Consider the following 27,046-nt stretch of genomic DNA (forward strand, 5'->3'; position numbering starts at 1 on the left):
CCGTCTGGATGACTTCTTTCATACACCGGCGAGTATTCTGACTCTGAAGGAAACTTCCATGAAGTCACATCACGTGAAAGAATGCCAAGCCGTCTCAACAATGGCAGTGCGGTCCCCTAATCACAATATTCGTTATATAAAGGACCGTCCACCACACTCTCAAGGTACTCTCTGATTTTCACGCTACCATGTAAATAAACGGCTTTAAATAGAGACGCCCTGGATCTCGACCGTTCTTACGTTTTGACGAGGCCGGCGCAAGTTCGAGCGGAACACCAGCCCTAGTCTACCTTCTTATAAATAAAAATCAACAAGAAAAGAGGAATTGAAATATGCACTTCCGCAATACGCACAATCTTGCACAAAAAATCGGTCGAGGAAAAAAAAAAAAAAAAAAAAACACCTTTGCGCCCTAAGTGGATTCGAACCACCGCCACCGAGATGTCGGCATCGCCGGCATCGCCGGAGCAGCGCCTCGTACCGCTCGTCCACGAAATCTTTTTTTTTTTTTTTTTTTCTTTATTTCATGGGAAACAAAAACGGAGAGTCAGAGCACACAAAAATATCGCACTACAAAAATAGGTCCCTCATTTATCACTACAGTTCTTTCATCTGTAACAATTTGTTAAACAATGGTACCCAATCGGGCTTTGTGTCGCGACCTTCGTACACGCTGGTGACTTGTGCCACCAGTTGAATGAAATAACAATGCACAGACTTCGGGGTCTGAACGGCATTTCGCACGTCCATTCGGGATTTCCACATGCTGTATAAACTAAGGAGCATAATAAGGTCATACGGAACGGTGTCCCCTGGCGTTACGGGCAGAAAACGAATGGAATGCGGTGTAATATCTAGGCTTTTGCGCAAAGTTCGCTGCAACACATCCCAAAAAAAAATTGCGTCCCAGCAGTTGATAAAAATGTGCTCAACAGTTTCGGGCTCCTTACACAATAAGCAGTTTACAGTCCATGGAACAAAGATACCCTTCTCCTGCAACCATACCTTGGTGGGTAAAATAGAACAATGTAATTTGAAGAAGAATGTTTTGATCCTAGGAGGAATTCCCATCTTTTTTACACGACACAGCACATCTTGCCCAGGGTGATTTTTGTACAAGACTCGGTATATTGGCGTTGGGAAGAGAATATCAACAAGATCCCGTGTTAGTTTTTTCCTCGAGACAGTTGCGAGGTACTCCCGAGAAAAACGGACCGCTAGAAAATTAAAGGCGTCAACAACCTCTTTCAGGTATCCCACCAGTCTTGGTGGGTGATATTCAACGGTTGACACAACAAAATTGGGGATAAAGGATGCCAGCTGGTTTTGGATGACTTCGCGAATAAAAGGGACTTCCTGGTCTCTTAAAAAAAGAAATCGTGATACCAACTGTCTAACGAATAAGTGGGGCAGGCCCACACCCCCGTCTGCGACACTACGGAAAAGGTTTTCCCGTCGCATAGGCTCCCAAGTTGAAGTCCATATGAAAACCGCAAAGACACGGTGAAACTTTTGTATATTGTTCCTTGCACAGTGTAGAACTTGTAGCACATACCAAAGCTTGGCAATCAAAAAAACGTTGCATATAGTTGCTCTCGTAAAAATCGACAGATCTCGGTGGATCCAGCGCTTGGAGCGCTTGTCGATATCTGCTGCTACAGTTGACCAATAGGTCGTGCTGTTTCTGTGGCTCTCCAGTGGCACACCGAGGTAGTTGCATGGAGTGCAGCTCCAATGGATGTCCTCGAAAACTTCGGGCGTGCTCGCCCACGTTCCGTGCCAGAAGCCCCTGCACTTTTGCAGGTTCACCGAGGCACCCGTGGCTTTGCAGAAAGTGTGCGTCAACCGCAAGGCGTGGCTTACACTCGTTTTGTCGGTGCAGAAAAACGCAACGTCATCCGCATAAGCCAAGACTTTGGTTTCAACGCTGTGCAGGATATATCCTCGGACATTTGAACTTTGGATTATGCTCTGACACAGTGGTTCGAGGTACAAAGAAAAAAGTAAGGGGGACAGCGGGCACCCTTGCCTCACAGAAGAATGGACTGGTATACTTTCCGTCACGTTATTGTTAAGCACCAAACTCGTGTAGCAGTTGGTGTACGACATCTTAACGCCTTGTAATATTATCTTCCCAACGCCTACATGCGCCAGTATCTTGAAAAGGACATCATGCTGAACGCGGTCAAACGCTTTCTCTAAATCAATTTGCAACATTGCAACTTGGTCGCCTCTTCCAGACACACAATCTAACACACTTCGGGCCACGTGAATATTGCTCTGGATTGCTCTACCCCTTATCCCACATGTTTGATGTTCCCCGACTACTTCACAAATAATAGATTGCATTCTGTTTGCCAGTACTTTTGCGAAAATCTTGTAGTCCACATTACACAATGTTATCGGGCGGTACCCTTTCACGCAGCGTCGTTGGTTGTTGTCCATTTCTTTTGGAATAAACACCGTGTGTGCCCGTAGAAACGAAGGCGGGAGCGCGTTTGCCTTGTGGGCCTCTTGAAAAACTTCATGCAGCACGAGACAAATCTCGTTCTTGTGCACTTTATAAAACTCAGCGATTATCCCGTCGGGTCCCGGTGTTTTTCCTTGTGGGAGAGCGTCCACAGCATTTACAATTTCTTGCACACTAATCGGTTCTTCAAGGGTTTCAACACAGTCTTCACTCAGTCGCGGTAGTAACGTTATCAATTTTGCAAGACCCTTGGTATCGTCTGCGAATGCGGGACAGCTTAGCAGTGCTCGATAGTGATCAAGAAAGACGCGTTCGATCTCCTCCTTATCAGTGACGATTCTGTTTCTGTGCTCTATCTCTAGTATTTCCTTACTCAGTGCGTGTCTCTTTTCGTCTTCCAACGCCTTCTTTGTGGGTTGCTCTCCCAAGAGAAACTTTTCTGCCCTCGACCGCACGACCGCGCCCGCGTACCGTTCCTGATAAAGACTGTCAAGCTGAGCTTTTATGTACTCTATGTCTTTTGTTCCGTAGCCAGGATTTTTGCATTCCAGCTCGTATAAAAGATGCAAGTCACGCTGGAGTTGCTTTTCTTTTTCGTGCTTGTAATAATTAAGCGTGCTTGCTCTTTCGATTGCCAATTGTTTTGCGTCTTGCTTAAAGGTTTCCCACCTCGCAAAAATGTTTTCCCCGTTTTGACCTACTTTTCTAAGTAATTTTCGCGTTTCGGACACGAAAAACTCATCTTTAAGTAGCTGAGAATTTAGCTTCCAAAGTTTCCAATTGATGCGCTTATGCTTCCTCCGTTTTTGTCCAATCGTTATCGCAACCATGCAGTGATCTGTGAATAACACAGGTTCCACAGTATAAGCATTTAAAAGTTGTATTAGTTCAATAGAACAATACAACCTGTCTAGTCGGGCATGCGACGCCCGTTGAAAGTGCGTGAACTGAATGAGTTTGGTTCCTGTTTGAAAGTTGGCTACGTCTAGCAAGCCTCCCTCTTCGACTACTTCGAGCAATAGTTGTTCACTTCTATCAAGATGGGGCCTGGTCGGCGTTCGGTCATTTAAGTCGCAAACACAATTGAAGTCTCCAAGGAGTACAACTAGTCTATCACACACCAAGTATGAGCGCAAGTGATTGAAAAACTGAACTCGAGAATTCACATCGTTTGGTGCATACACACAAATCACCCGCCACTTGCATTCCTGCACCCGGAAATCACACATAACAAAGCGGCCCTGCAGGTCAACCGTCAGAGCTAGTTCGCTTAACTGAACTGACTTTTTTATAAACAAGAAACACCCCCCCGAAAGACCGGCAGCATGGCTGACACATACCTCGTATTTTCTCAAAAAAAGTGGTAAAGCGCGGTCAACCTCTTCCTCATTCTCTAGCTTTGTCTCTTGTACTGCTAAAAAGTCAATCTCCTTTTCTTCGAGTATACGGTGTAGCTGATTCTGCTTTTTCCTCGAATGAAAACCGCGTACATTTAAGCTGGCGAAGCGGAAACCGCCCATCGCTGCTTAAGGGGGTGGCTTTTCCTGGGCTTGCCGCGCAAGCGGCTTCGACACGTTTATGCGCTTACTTGCGTATGTGACCCCCGGTTCCAATTTCTTTCGCTTGACGTCACTGACACCAGTTCCCAGAGCAGAGTTTGTGTCCACTCCGTTCCCTTGACCCTCGGGAAAGGGACCTGCTTGCTTGGTTTCACCTTGGTCTCGGTCGTCCAGCTCCGAAGGTGTAGCAGCACTGCCGCAGTTACTGCCTTGCTCCATGGAAGAATCATCCCCTGTCTTCGAGGACACAGGTATGACTCCTGGGTCTTGTGGCTGGTGGTCGTTGATGGCGCCGGTCTCGCCTGGTACGGAGGGAAGACTGTTTGCAGGGCCGCCCGTGGACGCCCCCACTTCGCCGTTGGCTCCCACTACTTCGGACACGTCCATGAACTGGTCGAGATTCGATTCGGCATCCTCGTCACCGCGCCTCAGCACCGTGGCATAGGTCGCGTAGCACTCGTTGTCTTCGTGACCAAATTTGTTGCACTTGGTACATTTTGGTGCGCGGCACTGTTTCCGGATATGGCCTACTTTTTTGCACCGTAGGCAAAGCGGTGGTCTTCCAGGCACAATGACAAGGGATTGCACCCCATATACCTTGATCATATGGGGCAGGTCGGAAGAGCTGACGGCGTCGTGCAGCGTCATGCTGACTTCTCTGTTCATGGTTTCCAGGTGTTCCATTCCCGGGACTCGCCATTTCTCCCTAACGATGTTACGAACTTTACCGTAAGGCTCGAGAGCTTCCACCACACGTCTGTCTTCCAGATACGTTGGGAGCCAAAGTAGCCTTACCCTAATGTCCTTTGCGTTGGGATCCAGCACCAGACACTTCCGCCCCTTGACCGTGAGCTGTCCAATCCTTTTCATCTTTTCTGTGGCAGCCATGCTTGCGAGAGTGATCATCCATATGTGGCTCATTTGGAATTGTCCAATTGAAACCACGTCCGTCATGTCCACGATGTCCTTCAGTCCGTCTCGAAAATCCACAGCACGGTACGGTCTTCCCATCAGGTCCGCGTGCAAAAACACGGAATTCAGACACATTTTTCCATCTGGGAAACGGGGCAACACCACACGATACTCATCGCTACTGCTGGCTGCAGCGTCGATGCTTCCTCGGCCCGCGTGGGCCGATAACGCGCCGTTATCGGAGCGAATCATCGTCCGTCCGCTCTCGTCGAAAGCCGGAAGCGAACTCCGCTCGTCCACGAAATCTCGCGGAGTAACACAATTTTGTGTGTTTTTTCATGCGCACTACTTCAGTAGCTTTCCCAGCGTTGCACGCGATGTTTGAAACGGAGTATAAATACGCCGGCTCTCGGCGTCGTCTGCTCGTTCGTTGGCGGCAGTTGGCGTCGCGACCGCTTGCGCCATCTCTTGTCTCCCGTGCGAAACGGCGCCGTGTTGTTTGAAGACCGGTGGCGTCGCTGCGTTTCCATAGGAGCTAAGCCTTTTTCTATTTTTCCTCAGGTAAGTTCGCTCTTTGCAAGTTTTACAAAAAAAAAATGCACCATCTGTGGGCAACGCTGCACGAAGTCGTAGTGGGATAGGTTAAGAAACCGAATTTTCCGGTCAATTTAAAGAGCCTGCCGTCTCCTTGAATCACCCGGTAGTGTTTCGATTTTGGCCATTCCTAAGCCTAAATGAACGCGATAATTGTCGGCATGGCAACGTCTTTGGAAAGCGGATTGCCTCGACTCCATCGGCTGGGTATTGATAGCACACAAAAGCAGACAGCGTCCCAACCAACGAGCTTGGTCCTAACGGACTTTTTCTTAGAACATCCAAGCATCGCGAGGAGAACGCTGGAAGTGTAATTCTACGGTCCGCGCGCGCTGGCCTTCCTCTTATAAAAGATTCAAAGTAAAAAAATCATAATAAGGCTTTAACGAACGCGCTTGCAAGGCAAACATTTTGTTTTATACTTTTTGCTTTAGAACGGTTATTACTGCAGACGCCAGCACGTGCGGCGCGTGCAACTACAGTCGTAGCATGCACCTCGGTCCTTGGATAATGTAGAAAAAAGGTGTGTTGGGACGCTGTTTGCTTTTGTGTGCTTTTAACAATCCGCTTCCCAAAGACGTTGCCATGCCGACAATTATCGCGTTCATTTAGGCTTAGGAATGCCCAGAATCGAAACACTATCTAAAAAATGCGGCGATGTCATTGCTCATGCTTTGCGGTTTAAGTGAGGTAAGGCAAAGCGAAAGCCTCCTGCACCATTCGTTGCATTTGTTGCATGGTCAACGCATGTCTTAAAAGATTTCCCTTCAGAGAAATAATTTAATGCCTATTAAAAAAAAAAAATTACGTATATTAGATGGCATTCGAACCCCTGACACTTCGGTTGCAAACCAGACACTCTAGCAGTGCTTGACAAGGAGCGGGAGTTTTTTTTATGTTCATATGTTTGTTTGTTTCGCTGATGCGTTACAATGATAAAGGTGAAGCTTAAGCGCCCTCCAAGTTTTTTCTCAATAGTTCATAAAATCATGGTGCATATTTTTCCCCCATTCGTTCATTGAAGCTGATTGTGATTTATTGTTACTTAATTTTTTCCTCTTTCATGCGTCTTAGCATAAATCACATTTGTAACAAAGCTTGAATAGAACCCTTTCGCAAGATTGCGCTCGGCTGGTAGATGTGGAACTCTTGCACAATGGAGGACGAAAACTGCAACGCCAGAGCACACTTTATGCGTGTGGTTGTATTGGAAAAAAAAAAAAAAGACCCAGAAAGAAATGCGAACTCGGTGACGTTGCCTCTCAGACGTTGTTTGATTGGGTCGTCGGGTCCTACTCCTGGCCGTGATACGACACTCGCTATCTTATGGAATGAGTTCCACGTTCAACGATGTCAGTTGTTCCACATTAGCGCAGTGGTTTCTACCTTCTAATATTCGACAAGCGACTTTGGAAAAGGGCTTATTGGCCAAATAGCATGCCTAGGCACGATTTGGATTACTTTATACCCTTACAAAAATGAACAATGAGTTTCAATTGAGCTTCTAATGTGTTTTTATTGAGTCAAATGAAACTCATAAGAAACTCACCGTTAAATGAGTTTTATCATTACCACCTCCGTATCTATTCTTTTGAATTTACTCATTACAAATTCAAGTGAGGTTTATCGTTACCCAATCACTATCAATTCTTTTGAGTTTACTCATTACAAATTCGAGTGATGTTTATCGCTACCCAATCAACAGCAATTCTTTTGAGTTTACTCATTACACATTGAAATGACTGTTATAAAAAAAATAACAAAAAAAAATCTACTCCATACGCCATTGCACCCGAAAAAAAATGGCGCGTCGGTGCCAGTTCTGATATACAGATTTATTTCCTGTGCGTAAAAAAATAACTGTATTCACCCCCTTTTACCCTAAAGGCTTATTCACACCATTCATCTTTTAAACACGCCACAGTCTAGCGAAACCAAGATTTCGCGAAATCGGCCTGTTCACACGTGGAGTTTGACGCGCGAAACCTGTGACGTATTGACTCACGAGAATTTCGCCAAACCTTGTCATCTGCATCGGAAATACCAAGCGTTTCGCATCAAAATGATATGAAGTACGCACAGTGTGAAGAGACAGCCTGTTTTATTAATGCCACTCAATGAATTTCGTCAGGTTCGGCTCACTGGGTTTGCTAGTCCTGCCAAACCCGGGAAAAACCGCGAGATGATCTCGAAGCATTTCGGACATTTTTGCAGCGCTAATAAGGAACGTTATCCCGAGTCATCATGTTTATATACGGTGCTTGCACGGCCGCGACTGTTGACGAGTCTGCACCGCGCCCCCAATCCGTACTGCAGGCGCCGTTCACACACTTGCGACCGAGTAGGACCAAGACTCGTCGCCCGTACGCACCGCTTCTCCGCGTGTCGCTCGCCATGTTTGTTTGTTTTCTTTCGGCTTCGGCTCGGATACGGGATCGGCGAAAAACCGGACTCCTCCAAAAGCTCGCTTCTCCTCGAAGGTCAGACGTCATAGCGAAGTCGAGCGGCCATTGGCAGCGTCCGTGTTTCTCCTTCGGGTGATTGACGGGCGTCGGTGAGGTTTCAGCGAAACATTGCTCCAGAAGCGAGAAACACGCGCCACTTTTTTCGTCATGGATGAAGGAGGAATAAAACAATTAAAACAGGGACAACACAACCATATATTGTTGTGTTGTCCCTGTTTTAATTGTTTTATTCTTTCTTCATCCATGAGTTAAACCAACACGCTCTTCTACCAAGCACTTTTTCCGGAGCCGCGCCACTTTTTCGGTCGCGTTCAGCTTCCCGAAACCTAGTTTCGCTACACAAGATTTCGCCACCACGATATACGGCGCCCCTCTATCGCGATTTGGTCAGTTTCGGTTTCAGTATTGTAACTTTTACTGGTTTCGGTTTCATATTTCAAGGATCGCGTCTTCGACGCCCCATCGTTAGCGACACCAGTTCTTTGTTTTTTTCTTTTTCCGGCATGGTCGCATGGTTTCGTCAGTTTTGTGACCGTTGGAATTCGCGTTTGTGGTGCGTTGGGCCGTTAGACATGGAAATGTGCTAATTTAATCAAGTTTATCTATCTGTGAAGTTTTCTCTTGTTATGATTATGTTCAAGAAGAGCGCGGAAGACCGACGACGCGACAGAAGGAGCAACTCAGCGCAGTTGGTAAGCATACTTCTTTGTTTGCATTGTACGCGTTGAACGAGAAGTAAACATTAGGGAGTTTTAGAATAACCTCGCGGCTGCTGTGCATGCGCAGACCCAAAACAAGCTTCGGGCTCGAGCTTTGGGGCCCGTTATTTTTGGATAATAGCGTAGGTACCGCAAAAGGCGGCGCCCACGACATCTCCGTTGATGGCGTCTTCGACGCCATCGCCCGCTCGGGAACTACGTGTGTCGCACTCGGCGACCACGGTCGGTATGGTCGAAGCGTATTGAAAACGCCACGGATCGCTGGATTCACAGCTCAAAGCTATCGAGGCGCGTGTACTTACGGTCGCGGCAGACATGGAAGCATGCCTGGGTAGTGGATCGTCTGGGCTTCGTAAGTACAGTGCTAATCACACTTTTCTATAACGCGCGAGCGTGCGGCTTTCTCCGGCGTGCGCTAGACTGGTGGCATTCGCAGAAACTAAGCTAGTCACGTGGCGCAAGATGGAAGAGCCCGCTCCAGGGGTGTCCTGCCCACTCTATCAGCTTGGTAAGCGATAAAAGTAAAGTGCTTTATGACATAATTTTGTTTTTTGATGATGACATTGTTGATACGCCTTCATGCTTTAGTTTGTTTATTATTCGAACAATGATGTTTGCAAAAAGCGTTTGAGCAGCTTTCCGCGTTTGCCGCCAGCTGATAGAGATGGCAGGACACCCCTCGAGCGGGCCGTTCCATGTTGCGCCACGTGACTAGCTTAGTTTGCGCGAATGCCACCAGTCTAGCGCTCCCCGGAGAAAGCCGCACGCTCGCGCGTTATAGAGAAGTGTGATTAGCACTGTACAACAGAGCAGCTTGGCAGTGACAAAAACAAAACATGCGGCATTGAGTATAAAACAACTATAAAAATGTTACTCGACAAAAAGCTTGTTTAATTTTCAAGATGAAACGTTCTAACTTCCTAATAAAAGCTGTCGCGACATCTTGGTGGCGTTTTAAGCGCGAGATGCTTGCGTTTTGGGGGGTCCCCGGCAGAGAAACGCTATTCTAAAACTCTTCGCCACTATCCTCGCTATTTTGCCGTCCGTAACGCGCGGTAAAGTAACGCCCGATATTCTAAAACTCCCTATTTTCTCGGCACACGTTTTCTCGTTAAGCTAGTATGTTAGGACAAACTTCGGTTTCCTGACTTTATAGAATTGAACTGGGTTTACATGTGTCGGTTAGAACTTTTAGTAAAGCAGTTGTTCCTTTTCGCCCTTTTTTTTTTCTCTGTCATTTTGCAGTTGTGATGTGATCAAGTCGAGGGTCGCAGTTATTCCCAAATGAAGCAGCAGCAGTGTGTTCGCAGCTTGCGTCCCTTCGATTCATTTGAAGGCATGCCACGAAATGAATGCCCCTGTTCATACACCGTTGGATTTGGGACTGACTTTAAAATGCAGTTCGACACAGAGATTATGCGGTATGAAATGTGTGTTGAATGACCTATGCGGTTGTCACAGGTTCGTGGTTGGTGAACCCGAAACGCTCCAAGTGCCACTTCCTTCTTCTTGTCTTCCTCTTCCCATTGGTTTGAAGCTCGGCCGGCATTATACTCTGTTTCATACTTAGCGTGCAACGCTGTCAAAGCTACTGGGGGAGTGCGTGACTCCATCTACTGTTTTGTTTGCGCGAGAAGGCGTGCAAATGATCAACCAGATGAAGCCCCACTCTCGCTCCAGTAGTTTTGACAGCGTTGCACCCTAAGTATGAAAGGGAGTATAGTCTCATCCGAGCTCATGCCTTTGGCGCTCAGATAGACATGTGCAAGGATTGCAATTGACCCCCCTCCCTCTCCCCCCCCCCCCCAAATCGCCCTTAAACAAAACAAGATGACAAAAAAGAAAAAAATTTGTGACTGCGGTGTTCGAGAGAAACTGCAGACTTTTAATTACCGTGCCTGAAACTTTGCAGACATTTTAGTGTGGTTGCAGCTACCAGGGCGAGGTGGATCCAATATGAAAACTGGACCCTGATGCGACGCCTTGAGGATGCCGAAAATAATTATGGTAAGTTAGAAATTAACCCACTAGTATACTTCAGAAATATTTGGGCCGGGTGTCGATTAAAAAATTTCAACCCAGTTAATTTGTCACAAATTTTCAGGCATAATAAAAGAATGCAACTCCAGATGGTCCAAACTGGCTGAGGTAAAGCAGCCTTGCAGTGCACCAAGCTTTACACTGAACATAACTTTGTGTATTGTCCACGAGGGTGTGGCTCTTGCATTGAAGTTATATGAGTTAGTTTCTTCAATGCTAGAACTTTTAGTGTGCTAGCTGGGTAGTGTGTACTTGTTTTTCTTTATAGCACAAGCAATATCTTAATCTTGGCGGCAGGAAGTTTCGGCTAGCAGTTGACATAGTTGGACAACGGTGTGCATGCTTGGTTTCTCTGAAGCGGCCAATGAATAAAAATAACAGCATGTGCGGATTGTGCATGCACTTAATTTTTTGTTTGTTGTTCGTTTTAGACTACATGTGCTCCCAGTACAAGGGGGTGGCCCTCCAGGCGCTGACGACCAGCATGTCGTTTCTGCTGTGCTGTCGAGGGAAATTTAAAGGGTAAATATTGCAGCTGCAGTTTTTTCTATTCTGTCCCTGCTACACTTCCTGCGAATTTCTCTGCATGCTTGGTCTTTTTGTTTGCATGGTACTGTAGACTTTTGTTATCGTCTGTTGCAACTATAGAATATCACAAGCCCCTCCCACAATTTCTTTGCTCGCCATGATTGGCGGTGTCCTCTCGGCTCTCCTCCTCTCTAGTGTTTGCTTATTAAAAAGAGTGATGGGCTTAGTGGGAGGGGCTTCTGCTGTTCTAGAGTGGCAACATGTATAGCGCGACCTCAGTTAATTTAATCATTTCAAAGAGTCCTAGCGGGCACCCATGCATTTTTATGGGAAGGACTCTGCATCATGATTTGAACCGAGAAAATGACCTCACAAACGGGAAAGCACGGGCCTTCTGCTACAAAATTAACCGAACCAAACTTTGTTTTCAAGATTGGGCCCGAAAAAGGCGTCTGCTGTCTTATAAACGGCGAGTAACAGAAATCCTGTGCTAGTATCGCCACGTTGAGAAGCTAATGCTCTGACCCCATCTTGATTTTTTTAATGCTTGTTATGGCTGCTTTCACATCTGGTATTTTCACTGTTCTTTGGCCAAAAGTGAGTGGCAGGTCACCGTAGGTTTCCAGAAGAAAGCGGTCGCATATGCAGAAATTTCTGGCAAGTTCGTAGCGCAGTGGCACTTCGTCGCAACCGAGGAAAAACTGGGGTATTGTTGGTGCAAAACATTAAGCCTCATGACTAGCAGGAACTCAATCGTAGATATACTGCACCGTACGGCGTTTATTTGAGGTATACTCCACACCAAATATTAGAGGGGCACTTAGGTATCCCTTTGTGGGTTGAATGCGAAAGCATTGCCATTCCTAACGACACTTCTTTCTTTTTTCCCTCTATTGTTAGGAATGGCAATGCTTTCACATTCAATCCACGTAGGGATACCTAAGTGCTCCTCTAATACTTTGTTTACGTTACATCATACGGCGTCACACATCATGGTATGTCATGTCGTCACGTGAGGTATGGTGTCATCGAACCGGAGGACATATTTTTATGACGATCTTTCGGGCACATCAACGCCGATGCCGTCTTTTGCCGTATTGGGACAAGCTTCTTTTTGAGGGGAGAGTAATGCCGCATTCCGAAGCGGCTGAGAGAGCACAGCAGCAAGCATGCCCGGCTCTCACACAGCAGCACCGGGTCCAAATCTCAGCCGAGGAAGCACATTTTATTCTTTCTGTTATTCCTCTGTTAACATTTGGTACCACTCGGTTAACGCGGCCGGACGTCGGATTTTTTGCTCCATGGACCCCATATAATGCTTTCACGTAATAATACATTAAATTTGCCTTTTTAATGCATTTCATATAATGCATTAAAAAGGCTCATTCAGTCAGGATTGTGCCTTTTTGTGTGGTAGAGCCGCACAGCTGCCCACCTCTTTGAAAATCACTACTGAGGTACGAGGGGGCGCTAGTGATCACCAAATCAGGTTCACGCCATTCATAGCTGAAGGATCCTTTTGGGTGGACTGAAGATTTGTGTGGCATTTTCTTTCACTGATTCATTGGCGCATCTCGCCGTTGATCGCAGTCCTGCACCTCGTTAGCTCTAACGGGCAGGATGGACAGCTCGGCAGACTCGTCGGCTGAATCTTCCGCGTGTAGTTTAGCGTTGTCCTTATGCTGTTTCAAGTAGGGATGCATGTGAACAGTGCGCAAAACATATGCCTCTTGCTTACTCTTCTACTTTCATTGCTGGTCGCGGCGAAATAGCCAAGTGATGTGCGGCCATGTTTGCCCTAATATGTTTGTAAGACAGTGGATACTGTCGTAATATTCCTTTGTAAGTCACACAAAGATTGCGACAATTTTGTTATTTTAATATGAATTTCTTCTGGGGTTTTGTCATACGCAAGTTTTTATCGTAAGTTTGCTTTTCGAATTCGGCCTCTGATGTCTCGAACCTCCCAATAATTCAAACTTAGTGAATTGCATTGATTCTGAAACAGAGGCGGATCTAGACCTCCGTTTTGGGGTGGGCGGAAAATTTTTATAAGGATACTATACTCCCATTCTTTCTTGTGCAAGGGGGGTCCACTCATGTCAAATTGCCCTTCGAGAAGGGGGGAGGGAGTGGGGTCGACCTTGTTTGAGGAAGGGTGCCCCCCCCCCCCCCCCCCCCCTCTCCTCCTCTTGGATCCGCCACTGTTGTGAAAGCTGCAGTTGACACTCACCCATTCGGAGCATGGTTTTATGATCCGCATAGAACCCTATTACTGTTTTCTTCCTGTCCGTTGTGATTAAAAATACTTCTTCAAGATAGTAAACAAACACAACAAAAGTAAATAAAAATACACAGGGTCAAGAAGTGGACATAAAACACTGGCGCCAGTGTTTACCACCACTTATTGTCCATGTGTTTTTTGCGGCGCTTGTCTACGATCATGGATCAATTGGCCCGAATTGCCATATTAATTCTGCGAGGTGCTTATAAGTATTAGCTTCTATGTGTTCAAATTTGGTAAACTTCATAAGCGACAACATCTGCTCGCTTATTTCTGGTAGACCTTTTCAAAAGCCGAAATAAAAGAGTGCAATGCGTCGGCAAAAACAGTGAGCGATTGATTCTTTCAGTCTCAAGGGCAAAATGTACTTCTGTATTATGGTGCCCCTGACTATGTTATTAGTGCCACTCATTACACTATCAAGTTAGTGTGTAAATTGAGTGCCTGTGTGAGCAAAAATGTAGGAATTTTAAATGTGACTTTCCGCATTTAAGTCTGGTTCACACATACAGTGCAGCACTAACTCAGCCTTGTTGAGGCAACGAGTCACTGCTACTTCCATGTCTTGTATCGTGTGTTCTGAATGTCCTCCTTTCCTAAAGGACTGATGTCCCAGTTTGTAGTACTGATTCAGGGCTGAGGTAGTGCTGCGCTGTGAACAGGGTACCTTGCTCGGACATTGAAGTTTAGATAAGCAGGTCAACGGGTAACTGTGCATCTTTTTTCTTTATAGGTTACCAGTTTAAGGTCTCCCATGGACACGAAGGCAGTACAAGGTCTCCCATGGACACAAAGGCAGTACAAGGTCTCCCATGGACACGAAGGCAGTGTACCGCATACTCTAATTTTGCATTTTTAATAAACCAGTTATTATTCCTTCCCACAGTTTTATGCAGGCATTTTCTGAACCCTGCATGCGTATATAGGCATACATATAAGTGACACTTGCACTCACTTTCCCCTTCCCTCAAAACAACGGTTACATCCGGACTACATGTCATGCAACCTCTTGCCGTCTTCCCTCTTAGAACTCTCTACCTAGAAACCCATGCTAGGAGTATAGTTTCTAATACATTTCATTTGAAAGTCTAGATACACTGCTTCGAGCCTGTTGAAAATGAAATGTTTTTTTCTACTGCGTTGCAATTCAGGTTTTGATGGGCTATCTCATTAGGTATATTCCGACTCGTCGCAATATACCGAATGAGATGGCACGCAAAAACCTCAAGTACAACGCGGTAGAAAAAAGCATTTGATTTTCAGGAGAGACTCAAAGCAGTGTATCTTGTAAACCTCAGACTGGGGCAGGAAGAGAACACAACAGAAGGTAGTAAAAGAGGAGGCAACGTCTCAAACTCAGCTGCAAAGTTTATTTCGAACACGCTTTATATACCCCTCTTTTACTACCTTCTGTTGTGTTCTCTTCCTGCCCCAGTCTCAGGTTTACAATCATGTTCAACTTACACCAGCTCGCCTGCACTCTGACCATTTTTGCAGTGTATCTAGACTTTCAAATGAAATCTATTAGAAATTCTTATGAGGTGGCACGACAAAACCTTAATTGAAACGCGGTGCCCAATAGTTTTCGTAAACTCCTTAGGGACTGAATGCAAAAAGGCTATTGCTTTTCAACACAGACTCGAAACGGTGTCAATAGACTTTCAAATTATATTCATATAGAATACATTAGAAACTTTATGCGGTAGCACGTCGAAACTTCAATTGGGACGCGGTGGTCAATAGTTTTCGTAAACTCCTTACGGATTCGTTGCAAAACTCATTTGAATTTCTATTGAGACTCGAAAAGATACGATGAGTAGACTCCATATACTTTCAAATGAAATTCATTAAAATTTTTGTAAGGGTATGACGCTTACTCATCCTGTTTTGCGACCATTGTGGAAAAAATGGTTTTGCGGTTCATCCTTACGTTTTCAATATGTGTTATCTTTACGCGTCTTCGAAAATCAGAGGCGAGATGTTAGGCAAAATAATGGCAGGTGGTCCTTATACCTGGTGTAAATACACTGGCGCAAACATTTCTATATTCTGTTCCACAGAACGTCACTAGAACAACTCATTTGGTAAACTGCTCTAGGGCCTGCTTTGCAAAAGTGGCTCCCATCCGTACTCGAGAACCGAGCTAGAGGCGATCGCAATGCCGCCATTTCTCGCCGCTGCGGGCGCTCCGGAAACATCACGGTTGCACACATTGATCCAGGTGAAGCTGCGCGATGACCTGTGGCGCCCTCTTGGAGAGCTATTTCACAGTAGCTATTAAAACAAATTTCATGTTTTGAGTCGTCGCTAAAGGGTGGCGCTGCTATTGCACTTAGTTTTGTCTCGCTGGACGTGACCGGTCCGGGTTTCAAGGGTGAGTTCCGTTGGTTTTACACGGCGTTCAAGCTCAGCCGACGCTACGAACGAATGGAGCCAGTCCGGCAGCTGGAAAAGTGTATTGTCATGGCGCTCGTTCGTCGTCTCTGTGCGCTTGCTGTAGCCGTCCAGACTATTTATGCTCTCCGAATGCGCAGTAATCCAGTTTTGTTTGTTTGGTAACGAACAGCGAACTCACGAAGGCGACGAACGCCGTGGCATTGCACATTTTGGCGCTGATGCTATAGGCTCATCTGGACCGTAGCGTGGGCTGTCCTTAGATTTCGAACAAAGTTTATATTGGTTGTACACATATTGATAGAATAAGGAGTTTAGTACGTCGCTCTGGTACGACGTATCACGGTATTCTAGAACCACAGACAGTTCAACGTGTAGTCGATTGATGGCAAAATGATCGCATTTATTTTAGGTCTATACTTGTACCACCCATAGGCAAGCTGCTGGTGCAAAACACACGTTTGGTAATCATGCATATCATCGTCGTTTTAGCAATGCCAAATGTGCGTCTGTTGCACTATTGGAGACTTTAGCGCACCACAGAGCAATTCTCGCGCTCCAAGTCTTTATAACATTTATAAATTTTGCAGTTTTCAAGTACACCCGGATAGTCGCTTATAAAAAATACTTATAATTTTATCAACAAATATGATTATTAAAAACAATAGATCGTAATAATTTTGTTACGATAAACTTCCTATCTTATGTGCCCCTGACCGCATACAAATTCTAAGTAATAAAATTAGAGTAGCTTTATTTTTTTTTATTTTTAAAAGCGAAAAAACGTAGAAACATAGTGGATGAAGATACTTTGGCCATATTTAAGCAAAAAGTGCGAGTTATAACAGTGCCCTTTTTATTCGTACTTATTAGGTTCGGAAGAGGCTATATATAATAATAACCGTCACGATCTAATTGATAGGAATTTGTTCATTACAGTTTAATTTAATGCTATAATTGTTCACAATAAACTTTCACTATTGAAGAAAGTTACTATTAGAAGCTGAACCAATATAAGAGATTTGCGCTTTCAAAATATTACCAAAAAAGAATGCCGCAACTTTCCATATAACGACCCTTAGAAGGGTGGCGTAGCCGTTGCCATTAAGTCGTCAGTATATCAGCAACGCGTATTTGGTGGCTGTCCTGCCGAAGAATGATGCCGAGATACTGATGACGTCATTGAAATGACTACGTCACTATTCTAAACATAATTCTGGTCAGAGCTTTTAAAAATAACAAAAATATGCGAACACTATTCGGCGAATATCTGAAAAAAAATTACCACTTTGCGAAACATTTCTAACTTGGTCCAGCCCGCAATAATAATTACTGTCTATACTGCAATTCCAACAGGACTCGTAAAGCCAAGTCTTTTAAAAGTTAGACAACAAAGTTTAGCTAAATAGCAAACTGATCCCGGATAATATGTTTTCATTTATTTCTCACCGAAACTGATAAATGCCAAAGTCGTCAGCCGTGTGGTTCTCGCCTCTTTGTATATATATATATATATATATATATATATATATATATATATATATATATATAATGTGTTCAGATTAAAAGCAAACACATTTTGTTTAATATATTTTGTTGCAAGTTAGAAAAGCAGTGCAAGTTCCGCCCGATGCTCTCCACGGTGTTTCGCTCGTAGCAGAGGCAACGCCGAAAAAGCAGAGAATATGAGCCGAGTTAGTACTCCCCTCCTCTCTGGCGTTCGCTCTGCGAAGTGAAAGGTTATATGCTTCACTGTAGAGCTTTTCCTGCATTCATGTGTATCTAAAACGTTTTAAAAGAATTAATAAAGAAACTGGACTTGTTGAAGCAAAAGGATATCTTTTCAGGAACAATGTGAAGCCAAGGCCGACGTCAGAAATTGAGAAAACATACCAGCAAGCTAAATAATTAGATAAAATGGAAATTTGACCTTTTAATTCGTAAAAATAAACATGCGGTTTCATTCAGAAGCTTGTTGAGCGTATAGAAAACCTATAATTTAGTCAGTTTTAAGACGGCTTGAAGCACGTGGGAAGTACGGTGGTGTGACAAAGTTAGCACTCGTGCATCAACCGTATGACCGGACAAGAGAAAACGCGGACGATATTCTGATCATGCTGCAACTTAACCCGAGACTGCGGTATTAAATATAAATTTAAAGGTAGAACGGATAGAAAACAGAAAAAAAAGAGAAAAAAAGGAGAGCGTCTCAAGCGCAGCTAAATATTCATTCATTTCCACCTCCTTATATACCCAAAGCCAGAGGGTCGTCAACCACCGAACTTGCCCTATGCTGTGACACAACACACAAGGACATACCAAGGAGCGATCAGGACACGACAATGCGACGCTCCCTAAACGAAGAAAAGTATAACAGGTACGACAACACTTGCCAACCTCGGGTAACCATCCGCCTAAAAAAAAAAAAGAAGAGTTCATTTTTTTTTTGGGATTTCTGGCACTACACTTGCAAACAACATTAACTCGAACCTGAATCCAGAAACCATCGCCCTAAGAAAATTGAACTGGGAAGAAACCTCTTCTGATCTAATAATCTGGAACACCAACTTCGAAATATAGGCACTTTTAGGCTCATTATAAGAAGTGCAATCGCGCTTTCCCTTCAAAATAAAATAATACACGCACTCACACACACACACACACAAACTCTCTCTCACACGCACACATACCAAATTGTTTACAGTCTTAGAATATTTTGGCATTGTTCCCCAATTGCAACGATGGCTGACTAATATTGTTACCCATAGATTTTATTCGCACGATTTCCCTCACCAGTCTTTAAGTGTCATTCAATTATCTATGTATTATTTTCTTTAGTGACCACAAAGCATTGAAATTATTACTATTCTTTTTTTACTTTTCTATTTCAGAGTTGGTAGCGCTAATCATTACGTTTCTCTTGTGTTCTGTTAATGAATCGTTACCACACCTCAGACTTTGCCCTACATATGCTCCTCGGACTTTGGCCTACATTTGGTACACTACACCATTTTTGGAAAGGATCGAGTTTTCACGGTGAGGTTTCCTTCGCTCAGGCACTCCCGATTTGAAAGGGAGTTAGTCTACTCAACCTCAAAGAGAAGCTAAAAACAGGTTCCACTTCAAAGTGCTTAGCACACGCCTTCAAGTAATGCGAAATTTAATCGGAATACCGGATCACAGCAGTCCGTCTTTTCGACATGTTTCACCTTTCCTTTTTCTGCTTGGTGTTATGTTGAATGCTTTTTGATGAACTTATCTTCATACCCTGCCCATCCTAATTTCTTTCATTCATCTTGCAACAGCTAAAAGATGCAATGTATGCACGACCGGGCTAGAGCGTCAAAGATGGAAGATTTTTACAACTCCCGCTTTAAACGTTTCAGAATGGCAGCTCATTTCTCCTGTAACGGTTTTGGGTTTTTTTCTTTACATACTCCCAGCACAGGCCTTCATTAGTGTGAATTCGCTGATGCAAGAATTCTATTAGTCCATTTTCGGTTTATCCTCATTGAAGCATAGATCAGGAGCTGCTGATTGTATCAATTGCTCGAGACCGTCCGATATATTATCCCGGAAAGGGCACTCCAATAAAACAACCATATATCTCCGACGAATACATATGCCCGCTTCAAAAACTTGAATTTCATCAAACAAAGCAGACTCCAACCAGCTCAAAGAAGCATCCGCTAAAGCCGGAGCAAACTAAGGACCTAATGCACACGCGTTCCTTCTGCACAAACGTTTTTTTCTTTTTTATGCTCTACAATTGTTAACAGCGTATGATAATCAAAAATGAGGAGAAAACTCTGTAGGGAAATGTTTGATTGGGATTGAAGCTGATTCATATTAGATTTTAGCTCATTCTTCACTTCGTTATTAGTTTATTTTTCTCCGAAGAATAATATAGATCTAAAGTAATAATAATATCTAAAGACAGAACTAAATATTCATTTTCCGTGGTTGACCTTAAAATCACTGATTAACTAGTTTGAATTTCTGAAACAAAACAATATATCTTGTAGTACATATTTTAAAGCATTGTGAAGAACCTCTGAAATGTAATCATTGCAGTACATTGTGGTCAGCGACGCAGGCAATACATAGATAAGTGGATGACAGTAAAAGAGTGGTAAGGGAAACCATTCGAATAAAGTCAATCGGTAACACTACCAGTCAGGCATCGTTGCAACTGGGAGCAATGCGAAACCAGTTTTGAGTCTCTAAAAAAATTTGTATCTGCTTGGCTTTTTTATGTACTTTAAAGGGCTGTTCACACATGCAGCGGAGTGCTACAAGCATAGCGCTGACCTCTCGCTAAGCGCGTGCAGACGGGAGTGTCCACCAGGTTTGTATCCCACTGTCAAAACTGTTGCTCATGGCAAACGATAAGTAGCTTATAATACGTGAGGAACGCTACATCAGCGCTTCGCTGCACGTGTGAACCGGCCTTTAAAGTGGAAGCGCAGAGGGTTTTTTGAAGAGTGAGTCCAGAGTGTCTATTTCATAAATTTAATGTTTGAGATTGGTAGATGTGGAGGTGTCTTCCCAGTACTATCCTCATGATTTTTTTTTCTGGGGAGGAGGGGGGGGGGGGGGGAGGGTTAGTATTTGTAATGGTTCGCGGACATTGCATCAAACGCCGTTTCAAGGCCGCTTCGTCGAACGCCGTATCACCGCAAGAAGAACGTTTCATCGACCGCCGTTCCGTTGAGCGTCGCTTCGTCGAACTGCAGTATGACGTTTCATCGATTCTTTTTATCCCTAGTTTTTTTTTTTTTTTTTTGCATTTGGTATGTTATGAAAACTTGTCGGGTGCTTTCCTAGATGAGTATTTTGACTCTTGAAGACAACTCTTTCGTTTTATCGCCCAATATTTTCGGTGCTGTTGAATGTACATGAAGTTTGTGTAACTAAAGAACGACACTTCCTTTGTAGCCCCTGTCTTGTTCAGATTATCATTAATTTGCTCAAATAAAAGAAAGTATATCCATGCGTATTGTTGAACTTGTGGACCAATGCATGTTTATTCCGAGTGGATTACCCCAGCACGCCTTCAGCAGGCGCTATCGTCCTATATTCTTTCTAATCTATATATCTATTATTTTACACTTGAGTGTGAGGGTTGGTTCCTATTTCGAACAAGTTCGATCCAATTGGGCTGCATTCCTCGTACATTTCGCATTTACAGTAAAATCTGCTGACGATTCGATTATCAACGACATAAGAGTAAATCTTAATATAGAGATTGGGCTATACTCGTGCTGTTTCCCGAATCTTCATTGCGGGCTACTGGCAACCGATATGGGGCACAACATCCCAACAATGAAAGGATTATATTTGAATATTTTGATTTTTGAAAGATCCCAAAAGTACAGCATTCAGCGTTAAGTGGCAGTCAATGAAATAAACTTTCTAGAACGGCACACCAAGTCAAGTGAACCCTTTTAGTTGCTAGTAACGTCTGTGTAGATACATAGACAAATTCACCTCAGTGTGTCGTTTCAGGGCAACGAAAACGGTGGAGGAAATGAGACCCGCGTGTGTCTTACCTTGAATTATATGTTGTCTTCTAATGACGAACCACTGAATAAAAACACCCGACTGGAAAATGATTGCGCATAGCTACCGACCCACAAAATTTCTTAATACAGTTTGGGTTTTCAAGGTCAACTACGACAGTTCGAGTTAAAATAGATTGAGGGAAATCAATTCGCCAGGTAATTTAATTTGGTTTCTTTTTATTATAACTTCTAGAATAACAATGAAGAGCGCCCTATGCCTCGTTTTACCACAGTCCAAATAGCAGCCCACGCTACAACCGATGGGGCCCAAACAAGGAGCACAATAAACGCAACGTCCTGGCCATTCTTCTGTGCGTGTGCAATCCCCACACGAAACAGCGAAACGCAAAAACTGTACACGGACCCTGTAAGCTTTGCAACATTCATTGAATCATTCATCAGCTTAAAAACCAGACAAAATATACTGATTTTTGCTCACACCGAATAAAAAAGAAAACGTTCCAAAATCCAAAGTGATGAAAGTTGCAATCAGAAATCATGGAAGCAGTACACTTCGCAACAATGAGGGTATGAAATATGTCGAGTTAGTTCATTGTGGCGTAGTTGAGCTTCTGTACGCTATTTTACTCCGAATAAACCATTCGATGAAACGGTGTTCGACGAAACGGTTTCGAACAGACGGGGTTTGATGAAACGCCGTTCAATGAAAGGCTCCGCTAAAACAGCGTTCGATGTAAAGGCGTTCGATGAAACGACGTTCGATTAAACGGCTTTCGATTAAACGAAGTTGGATGATATGTCCGTTCCCAATCTGTGGTCATGTTCGGGGCAACAAGCAAAGGGCAAGTTGCGTGGTTGGGGATCTTGTGGGTGTGAGTGTGCGTTTAGCTGCGTCTGAGACCTTCCCTTTTTCCCGGTTCTCGATTTCTTCTGCTTGCAAGTTCAGGTTTTATACCCCATTCTCGGCTTAAGTTGTAACATGCCAAACATCCGCCAGCTCGCCTGTACTCTAACCTTTTTTTTTTATCGTTTTTCGTTTGCGTGTTTGCGTCCGCGACATCGCTCCTGCTGTAAGAATGGTACTTGAACGCACCTTCGCGCTTCTGGGGTGCTTCAAGTCGTCCAACATTGAACTGATATATGGGCTTTAGATAACGCTCAGCAAGTTTCAATTATGATCCCTATGTTGTTTTTTTTTCACAAAAATAGAAGAGAATTTTTTTTTTTTTACAATTTGCGAATGCTTTACTACTTATTATATTTTCTTACAATCTCTGACGTCTGGCCTAGCTGTCAGTTTGATCCTAAGAGGAGTAATTCTTTTCTCTCATACACACTCTTTCCAGGATTGTCTGCAATGCTTCGCGAAAATGCTTAATAGAAACACAAATCAGCTAATGATATTAATTTTTATGCAGTTCCCTTCAACAACTCGCATTAAAGAAAATAGAAGGCGATTACAGGATTATATATATTGTATGTGGGCAAATAAAATTGAACAACCCCCCCCCCCCCCACACACACACACTGAGTTGACCTCGTCGCAATGCGCGGTTATAGAAAACTATTTTTAGCTAGGTTTGCAACCTCTGCACCGAGAAGCCAGAAAAAAAAGGAAATACGATAAGCAGAAAGCGGTAGAAGCGTACGCGCCAGATCGCCAACGACAGGGCAGGGGATAAATCCCGGTTCGGCATCATTACTTCCTGCTCTTTTTGTGCTCCTCTGCTCTTGTATCAACGGCAACACAATATATGTTTTTTGCCTTTTTTTTTTTTTATTCTGGAGACCCGCGGACGGGCCAAACCGATACCAAGACACTGTAGCAGTAGGTTACACGCTCGGAAAATTGCGGTTCTCGGGAATTATAGGGCTTCGTATAAAATACCCTATACGTATGTCGGCAGATTTGTGGCATTATCCGTTCTGCAGAGACCTACCCACCCAAGAAAAAAAAAAAGAAAATAAAACGAAAATAGGATTGCATTCTGAAATGTTGGTAAGAAAAGGGAGGGAAATAGAAAAAAAAAAAAACTGAAAACACAATAAAAATTGTCTTCCAATTTTCTAGGAGGGAGCACAAAGCAAGAGCGTTTTGTATTAATTTTAGTTGAATCAAAATTGTTACAAAAATGTTTCTGCGCTGCAGTTTTTTGTTTTGTTTTAGTAAGCGGTAATATTTGAGCTGCCCTATGTTCCCTAAAAGCCTAAACAAATGAAAAAAAAGTTGTCGTCGTAGGCTTGAGAGTAAGCAATTCGCGTTCAAAAAACGTGGGGCTTTGTTACAACTAATTTTTGCGTATTCTCGTCCTTTTGTTTTATTGCAAAGCACGCCTCGTTTAGTTGCGCTTACCGGACGTCACACTCAAAGTGTCAGTATGGCGCAGAATTATAACAAAATTCGAAAATAAACACGCTGCATTCATACGTGTTTTAGGACACAACACATCACGCGGGAAAACCGGTCTCGTCAGGGCGACATGCATACCAAGCGACTGAAAAGAGTCAACCATTTAAAAATACACTTCGCTTTTGCGAAACTGTGCCCCCACGGATTAAAAAAATCGTGACTTATGATGTTTGGTCTTTTTTTCTGATAGGTTCGTTGGCATTCTTATCGGCTAATGCTGCAGTATTATTATGTACGAAGGGATCAGAAGACGCCCAAGAATCGACACGCCTGGCCTTTCGTAGGTTGGCGGACAATATACATACTGTCATAGCCTCCCCTATACTGGCAAAACTTGGCAGATCGCCACGAGAAGCGGCCGCTGAAATGGAAAAGGTGGAGCGGCAGACAACGGATGAGAGGAGACCCACGTGACTGGTGCCCCTCTGCGGCAAGACGCCGAAACACACTTTTCCTGAGCGAACAATTGAGTTCCGGGTCCTCGCCGCTGCAAAAGCTGTGCGCCCACATCATAATTCCCGTGAAATAGCTCTGTGATGCTCTGTGCTGCCAGATCCTCCTGCTCCAAATCTACAACCAGACACTCTATGGCTCCTTCGTCGAAATGCCAGGCTTCGTGTGTATAGAGGAGGCTGAGACACTGCTTATTTCTTTTCGCTTTCTTCTTGAAGTTTTTTGTTGTTTTTAAAATTAGGAGTTAAGGCGCTCTTAAAGGGGCACTGACACATCAAAATCGTAATTTATTTTATTATCCTAAACGATTGAAAATGATGCCGGGACGTTTCCCTCAAAATTCGAAACTTGAGAATTCAGTATTTGTGAATTAAAAAAACAATTTCCAAATGCCGAATTTGAAGTTCCCGCGCGATCCGCGCCAGCGCAGTGAGTCAAATTTTGCGGTCTCCTGCGACTCGACTTTCTTTCGGACCTACGCACCACGCTGTGAAGCAAAGCGCAGTTGCTACCGCGACCCGAAGAGAGGAGGAGATGAACAGGCGGGATAGAAAGGAGCTGGCGCGGGGAAAAACCGGTTTCCGAGGCCTCTGCAAAAGCCTCTGCTCGAGCGCCTCCAAGGGTTCCGAGGGAGAACACAAATTCAGGAAGCGACAACACACCGAAATCTGATTTTTGGTATTTCAAAAAGAAAGGCCGTAGTGCGTTCGTCATTGCATTAAAAAACATGTTTTACGATTGCCGTTATTAAATGTTATAGAAATGTCGCCTACAAAGCTTCTAAATTTCCTGATTTTTGACGTCATCGATCAAAAGAAGCAAGGAGGTTAGCGCGGGAAATATAAACGCCAAAAATTAAAAGGCGCGCGCGCGCGCGGGGAAATTTTTTTTCGATGCGGTTTTGTTTGCGTGTCTATGACTACAACTTGCATCGTTTTAGAAAATAAAAAAGAATACGACCTTTGGGGTGTCAGTGCCCCTTTAAGCGAGCATGAAACGTTCGCAAATGGTAACGCTAAACCGTTGTAAAAACGTCAGAGGTCATTTGCTTGGATAATAAATGGAATATCTACGTGGTGGATTTCGCAAGAACCTCCATCTCGCTTTACATCCAATGTACGCCGCTTCACTCTACTTCTATGTTCTCATTCCTTGGAGACACAAAATAAGTAAGCAGGAAATAAGCCGCCGAAATTGTTTTGTGTCACAAGGATGATTACTTGGGGCATTCGTCGCTTTGTCTTGTCACAAAAAAATTCTCGGCAGTTCAATTTTTTTTTATCGCCGCGTGAATTTCAAAGCTACGTAGTTCTTTCCGATACGTTATGTTCAATGGTGACATGTCGGCCTCGATAAGGTAACGAAAACTATGTAGTGGCATTTTACTTTACATTATTCAAATCAGTTCATGTATGCGTGACAATTTGCGTTTGACATAAATAGGAAAACAGTTCTCCTTGGACTCTCAAGAGGAGTCCGACCTTTCAAATTTTTTCGTTACTTCGGTATCTAAAAAAAAAAGTGAACTCGGATAAAGTTTAGCCACAGCTGCGTATTATCTCGAAACATCGAAAGCTTTAGCTAATATTTGGTTCATGAAATCAATTATTTCACCCTCACAACCAATGTTCGATATATGAATATATGTTGTTTTTTTTTGCAATAATTGCACACCTATTTTTGAGCCTTTTGCATTCATATACACCAAACATCCGTGCAAAGAGTGAAGCCGAAGAGGGACAAACGCATGTGCAGTTTTCTGAAAAATTAAAAAAAAAGCTTAATAGTACGTTTCCTTCACGCAAAAATACCAAGACATTATAGGCGAAAAAACTCGTGTTTTATTGGCTGTTTAAACTTAAGTTTTTACAATACATGACGCCGGAGTTCAGGCTTTATGACGAGGTACGCAACTTAAGCTTAGAAGGTGACAGACCCTTCCACCTTTTGTGTGCGCTTGATTTGACACTAAGTATTTATTATTTTCATTTAACATTCCTGTGCACATGCTCTAATTTATAAGTATACCACTGTTTTGTAAGCAAATTTGCCCCCAGTTGTAACCCGCTGCACACAACAATAAAGCAAAAAAAAAAACGTAACCGATTTTTCTTTCTTTATTGTTTAGATAAAAGAAGTGCGTCGTCCCTTAAGAGCAAGCTAAAGCACTTTGAAAAAATCTGAGTTACGAGCGGATTTTTATATATTTTAACTTTTGAATTAAGTTATCGCACTTCTCTTGAGCAGAAGTAAACGTAGAACGCCGCTCGTTTTCATAAATACGTGACGCGATTACCGCTGGGCATGCAGCTATCCTCTGTGCCCCCTGTTATTTGTCCAGAGTGTCATGACTTCATCGTCGGCATCCCCGAGCCACCTTAGTGGCGAGCGCCTCTCTCTCTGTTGACGTCACTTCGGATACTATGTATCTCTGCCATCGTGCGGTCCTATACTTCGTTCCCCCTTAGGTCCGAGCGCGGACGATGTTATGAGCCGAAAAGCCACTCAAACAACGCAAAAAGCGCAACGTCATGGCGCACTTTCTGCGCTCGATAAGACTAGCCGGCGGAGGAGCACACACAGATAGACGGCGAATACCAGCTAATCCTATCAACTGCAGAGAGCAGGCCATGATGTTGTGCCTCTTTCGCTGTTTGATTGGCCCTTCGGCTCATAACATCGGCCGCGCCCGG

At 43.9% G+C, this 27,046-nt stretch overlaps 1 protein-coding gene across 1 annotated transcript in view; it reads right to left on the reverse strand.

The window, feature by feature from the left end:
- Positions 1 to 571: 571 nt before the first annotated feature.
- LOC120843315 overlaps positions 572 to 27,046 on the reverse strand; it is a 54,731-nt gene continuing 28,256 nt past the window's right edge. Inside the window, exon 3 of the mRNA XM_042288284.1 lies at positions 572 to 5,246. Coding sequence (XP_042144218.1) covers positions 3,997 to 5,246 — 1,250 coding nt within the window. The 3' untranslated portion in view covers positions 572 to 3,996. The remainder of the gene's footprint in view (positions 5,247 to 27,046) is intronic.

The sequence above is a fragment of the Ixodes scapularis genome, unplaced genomic scaffold (assembly GCF_016920785.2).
Source record: "Ixodes scapularis isolate PalLabHiFi unplaced genomic scaffold, ASM1692078v2 ptg001568l_1__unscaffolded, whole genome shotgun sequence".
Lineage (NCBI taxonomy): Eukaryota > Metazoa > Arthropoda > Arachnida > Ixodida > Ixodidae > Ixodes > Ixodes scapularis.